This window comes from Euphorbia lathyris, chromosome 5, assembly GCF_963576675.1.
Source record: "Euphorbia lathyris chromosome 5, ddEupLath1.1, whole genome shotgun sequence".
Classification (NCBI taxonomy): Eukaryota; Viridiplantae; Streptophyta; class Magnoliopsida; order Malpighiales; family Euphorbiaceae; genus Euphorbia; species Euphorbia lathyris.
Genome location: NC_088914.1, coordinates 61,123,543 through 61,129,127, shown reverse-complemented (window position 1 = coordinate 61,129,127; position 5,585 = coordinate 61,123,543). Strand labels below are relative to the sequence as shown.

Here is a 5,585-nt window from a genome sequence, read left to right as displayed (position 1 = left end):
TCTATTACTTTATCTTTCACAATTTATTAGATTTATCATAATAACATGTAATGATACTCATAGCACTTTATAAGAGTGAGTGATCTCAATTTTCTTTAATTAAAAATGGAATAAGTAAGGGGAGGAAACTTATCTTTTTCATCATAAAGTTCCAGATTTAATGTAGAAAACTCTTTCCCACCAATATATGGAGAACTGTATCTTTGGATAGATTTGTTGTACTGATTGAGCCAAAGTTTGAGATTGTGATTTCTATTCCATTGACTCCATTGTTTTGTTCTTTGTGAAACTCTATACAATCAAGATTTTGTGATCTTCTGTTTGTTAGAGATCCATGCTCACCGCACCAATTGATAACTTGTGGAAAATCCTTGATCGGAGCATTTCCCTGTGAGGCGCCATTGGGATCGGCCGGGGACACTCCGATGCCAAAGTCAGTAATATTTCTGAGAATAAACTGTAAGCGCAAAAGTAGAGAATCAGTAAGTGTACCTCAATAGCTTGGGATGCAAGCTATTTATACTAATGTAGTTGTAACTCTTGGTAACTAGAAACTCTCCATTAATGCCTCATTAATGGCGGTTACTGATCTTATTCAAGTATGGCCGTTAGCTCATTAATGGGTTATTAGTTGCCTTTATTGGGAATCGGCTTGGCCATTCCTTGGGCGTATCGATGTTTGACGGCGGGTCTCCTAAGGCGTTTGACCCTTTGAGGCGTGTTGAGGAATCCATAGATCCGCCACCTATGAATCTTGCTTTATACACCATTTGGAGATTCGTCGGTGGATCCTTATCCATAAGAGTATTGATGGCGGATCCTTCATTCTTTGTCTAATCATCCTTTTTCCCCATGTATGATATTTGGATGTTATGGAGATGTAGATGAACAGTCATGTCATTACTCATCTTTAATTACTATCAATTCTCCATTAATCTCATCATTTATCCTTGAAACTCGTAGAGTTGGAGTATTCGAACAGTCAAGTCTTTATTCCCCTTTAATGGCTATTAATTGTCATTTAATTGTATTTATTCTCATTCATGAATGGTAATAAAGACGCCTTCACTACAACAAATATGTAGTATTGTGACAAAAATTTCTATGACAAAATAATATTTGTTGCAATTAATATATTTATTATAACAAAATTATAACTTGTAAGAAAATGTGAAAAAACTAAACCAAATTGTGATAAAGCAATATATTGCCAAAATATTTTATCACAATAAAGGAAGACTTAATAGATATTATGATAAAAAAGAATTTGGTCACACAATTTCATCATAAATATTTAATATTGTGATAGAAAGTTATATGATAAAAAAAATAATGTATTTCTAAGTGGCAAAACTTCCCCCTGAAAAATAAATAAATTCTAATCGGCAAAATTCCCCCCAATTAGGTGAACCAAAACCTATGGACTCCACCTCTCTCTCTACTGCAATCCACTCCTATCTCTCTGCTATCCGTCGTTCAGTCTCTCTCTCCGAGGTAAGCTCTCCATCGTTTTTCTCTCTCTATTTACGACAAGCTCTCTATCGCCTCTCTCTTCATCTAAGACTCGTCTATTATTAATGAAGCGAAATCTAGGTTCAATCTTAATACGACAGCAGATGCATGTTCTATTTAATTCGATCACTTCGTCGGACAAGCATCACATTGCTTTAACCCTAGATTACTTTTCACCCTTTCCTATTTGCTTTCTTTGAGATTCTGCTTGTATATTTTGTCATTGAGGTAAAAAATTGTGCCTGCATTTTCTAGCTCTTTGATTTTAGGTTTGTTAATAATTAGATTTTATGTATTAAATCGAATTCTTGAATGAACTGTCGGTTCGTTTGTTAGCATCGCAATATACTGATTATTAAAACTTTATAGCTTGTTTTTTTATCTATACAAAATTCTCGGTTTGGGAAAATTAATTGGGTTCTTCTTCGTTGATAAGTTCTTGGTGGATGTACTTGATTATAGGATAATCACATAATGCTCTTACTCTATTGTAATTTTCAAAGATATTTGGGAAGGCCTTCTACTTAGTAAGGGTTCTCAGATTACCATGTGGATGGTTGGTGATTGATTGCATTCAGTTAGTTGGTCCAATTCGTTTATTATTATGCTTGTTAGTTGTAATTATGTGCTTAATTGTCAAGTTAATTAATTAATTGTTTTGATTGTAATTAATTAGTCCAAAGACAATTTTCATCATGGGAGGAGGTGAAGGTTCAACTGCTAGAGAAATTCTCAGACATAAAACTGTGGACAAAGTTGTTATGTGTGAGATTGATGAGGTAACAATTGCTCCTCATTTTTCTCATTCTTTTTCATTTTGTAAAATTAGAAACATCTTTTCTTTTATGTCTGAATATGCAGTTTTTTTTTGGAATCAAAACATCTTTTCTCCTTATTAAAAGGATTGTTAATGGTGTTTGAATATGCAGTTTTTTTGAATCAAAATTCTGATAATATTATATTGGGAAAAATACCAAAATAGGGCTATGGTTTTTTGGAGATGTATCAATTTAGGCTCTATGTACAAAATAACACCAATATAGGCTTAAAAAAAGAGTACCAATTTAGGTCCCGATAACAGAACGAGACACGTCATTTATATTACTCGTATGTGGAGAGAGAAATCAGAACTTAACGGAGTAATATGAATGACGTATCAGATTTCGTTATCGAGGCCTAAATTGTTACTGGTTTTTAAATATTAAGCCTATCTTGGTGCTATTTTGTACGTGGAGCCTAAATTGATACTTCCCCAAAAACCATAGATCCATTTTGGTACCTTATCCTTATTATATTTGATGATTCGTTTTCTTCAATCTTAGTGTCTCTGTATGATGATGTATGAGTTGCAATTTCTTACATTGTTTCATCTTTTTATTTGTGAGAATACCCTATTTTTTTGGATGAATGTTTTGGCTAATTTGGGTCCTCTAAAAGAGAATGACACAACTGAAGGTGCCATGATATCAGTCCGAGCTTCACTGACTAGAATTCTCGCAATTGGATTCCTAAAAGATCGAAACGGGTAAGTACATTGTACTTTTCACAGAACAAATATTTAACCAATATAACAATATGCATTTCAATATACTCTGAAGCTTTTATGTAATTTAAGACTTGTTGTCCATCTTCTACAGTGATTACTATTGCGGGTAGAGGGTAACTGAAAGAAAAGTCATTGCTGTACTCAGAGTCGGCCATTATAGTGCCAACGCCATTAGCTAGGAGAACTCCAGATCCATCCCAAATGGTTTCACAGAAAACAATCTTTCCTGCTGCTATATATGAATTCAATGCTTCCACTTCTGATACATGCAAATGCCTTTTTGGTCTTCTCCCCTTAACAACAAGAGACAAGATAAGATGCCTCGAGGATGTGCATTTGGGAGAGCAGAAGATGCAGCCCACCCAGAGTCTATGAGAGCTGCATTAACTGAGTTTATATCCACTCGCAGCGTCGTGTTTACCGGAGAAGGATCTGTTCTTGCTCTAGGTAAGAATATATATATATAATATTCCTAATTCTTGAATTAAAAGCTTGTGTTGTGATGTTCTCTTTTGGTGCAGATAAAGTGTACAAGGAAACAGGGGATTCGGCAACAGCAGTTTCAGCAAGCATTAACATATCAGGAGGGCATGTGAATCCGGCTGTTGCTTTCGGTGCTTTGGTGGGAGGAAAGATTTTTGTTCTCCGAGCTTCCTTTTATTGAATTGCACAGCTTATTGGTGCTATTGTGGCTTCTCTCTTGTTGAGCCTTGTTACTAATGGAATTGTAATTACCTACTTAAGTCTTATTGGGGCTGTTATTTTGTTGATCTTTGTGTTTTATTATGAATGCAGAGACCAGAAGGAGAAGCTAGAGCAGCAACTGAGGTCGCGTGGGAAAAAGTCGGTACCTTTCATTGGTTATCTAGGAGTTGCCAAGTGGAATTCATGGCTCCTGTTGTGTTCGATACCTCTCAAGATTATGTGTTCCGTTATCCTATAGATTGAGTTAGCAACCTTACAATTTTGTACTTGCATCACACAACATAGCTAAAATAGTGAGTAGTCAGTTGTTAGAACTTGATTTATGCTTAACAATAATTATCTTTCAATTTATTTCCTATTTAATTTTACCTGTTCTGAAACCTAAAATTTATGGTTTCATTAAGACCTGTTTGTAATTCTTTTTTCATTATAAAAAAAAGCTCTACATTTCTAATTTATATTCTTTCATATATATATAAATTAAGTTCGTACTCACATTTCTTTAATCATAATATAACTATTGTAATAATGTATCATTTGTCATCTTGCACTATTTGTCACGATAAAATTTTATTTTGTGGATTTTTCAATATAATATATTATGACAAAAAAATATATTATGATAAAAGATTTTGTCATAATAGCTAGACCCGTGACAAATTATAATTGTAACAATAAGTAGTAATTTATTACGAGGAAGTCAATTTTTGTCACAAAAAACTTATTAAGACGGGCTTATTGTGACTAATATGGTGACAAAAGATTTTGTAACAAAATGTTTCTTTTGACAAAAATAGGACATATTTTGACAAATTAATTTGTCGTAATAAGCTTGAATTCTTGTAGTTTTTTTGATATTCTTAGATCCGTCAAGGCATATGTACGCTCTCCTTGAGAGCTATGGTGGGTCTCCACTACTCGCTCTCATCGGGCGTATCTCGTTATGGCGTATCTCGCGATGGTCCACGTGGTGTGGCATAATGCTAGAAATTCCTTCCTTTTCTCCATTATTTGCATATTCACCCCTGCATTAATCCTACAATAATTGTCATTAATTCCATATTAATCATGCATAAATATCTTTTTTAGAAGGAATAATGGTTTGCCATTATTTATATTAATTTTCCCTTATTCCTTATTCAAGAATAATTTGGGTTGTTATCAAGTCCCTGATTAGGATCTTTCTGTTTTATTCACTTTAGTCCATGCTTTAGGAACCTTCATTCTATTCATTTTGATCCCTGATTTAATACTTTTTGATATTCATTTTGATCCATGTAAGTATATTTTCTATTATTAACATGTTTAAATCAATTAATCTTAGGTTAATTATTTTTTATCATTATTTCTACAAGTTAGTATTTTATTTATCTATTAGAAGTTACTAATGTATGTTTTGTGGTGTTTCGAGGCAAACGGAATTGGAAAAGAATGAGAAATAAATCGAATAAAGTAGCAGGTCCTTCTGACAGACATTCTGTATGTGAATTCCGTCAGAAAATGGAAATAGACCATTCCAAACCTTCTGATACGATTTGTGACAAAACCTTTCTGTCAGAAATGCTGAACTCTCTTTTTCTCACTATTCTCTTAATTATTTGATTCTAACCCGGATTTTGCAGGTTTTATTAAATAATTAAATATGGTTGAAGACTCGGGGATGCCCGGATGTATTTGTAATTTAATTAATTAATTTGTACCCATTTTGTATAATTGTTTGACTTGATTTGAGAATTTTCATTTATTCGTGCTATTTTTTCATACAAAACAAAACAAGCTTTTCTTAAAAGAATTTTAAACCTAAATGAATAATGTGATTAGC

General features: G+C 33.2%; 1 protein-coding gene across 3 annotated transcripts; it reads left to right on the top strand.

The window, feature by feature from the left end:
• Positions 1 to 1,364: 1,364 nt before the first annotated feature.
• On the top strand, positions 1,365 to 4,166 carry LOC136228714 (probable aquaporin TIP-type alpha). 3 transcript variants are annotated; one of them, XM_066017173.1, is made up of 6 exons: positions 1,365 to 1,494; positions 2,189 to 2,291; positions 2,950 to 3,037; positions 3,150 to 3,505; positions 3,580 to 3,687; positions 3,854 to 4,166. In XM_066017173.1, the coding sequence occupies exons 4-6, from the start codon at positions 3,325 to 3,327 to the stop codon at positions 3,871 to 3,873; spliced, it is 309 nt and encodes a 102-aa protein (XP_065873245.1). In that variant the 5' UTR covers positions 1,365 to 1,494; positions 2,189 to 2,291; positions 2,950 to 3,037; positions 3,150 to 3,324; the 3' UTR covers positions 3,874 to 4,166. The 3 variants fall into 3 exon arrangements, with proteins under 3 accessions (XP_065873245.1, XP_065873244.1, XP_065873243.1); XM_066017172.1 differs by having other exon boundaries at positions 2,968 to 3,037; positions 3,580 to 4,166; XM_066017171.1 differs by having other exon boundaries at positions 3,580 to 4,166.
• The last annotated feature ends 1,419 nt before the right edge of the window (positions 4,167 to 5,585 follow it).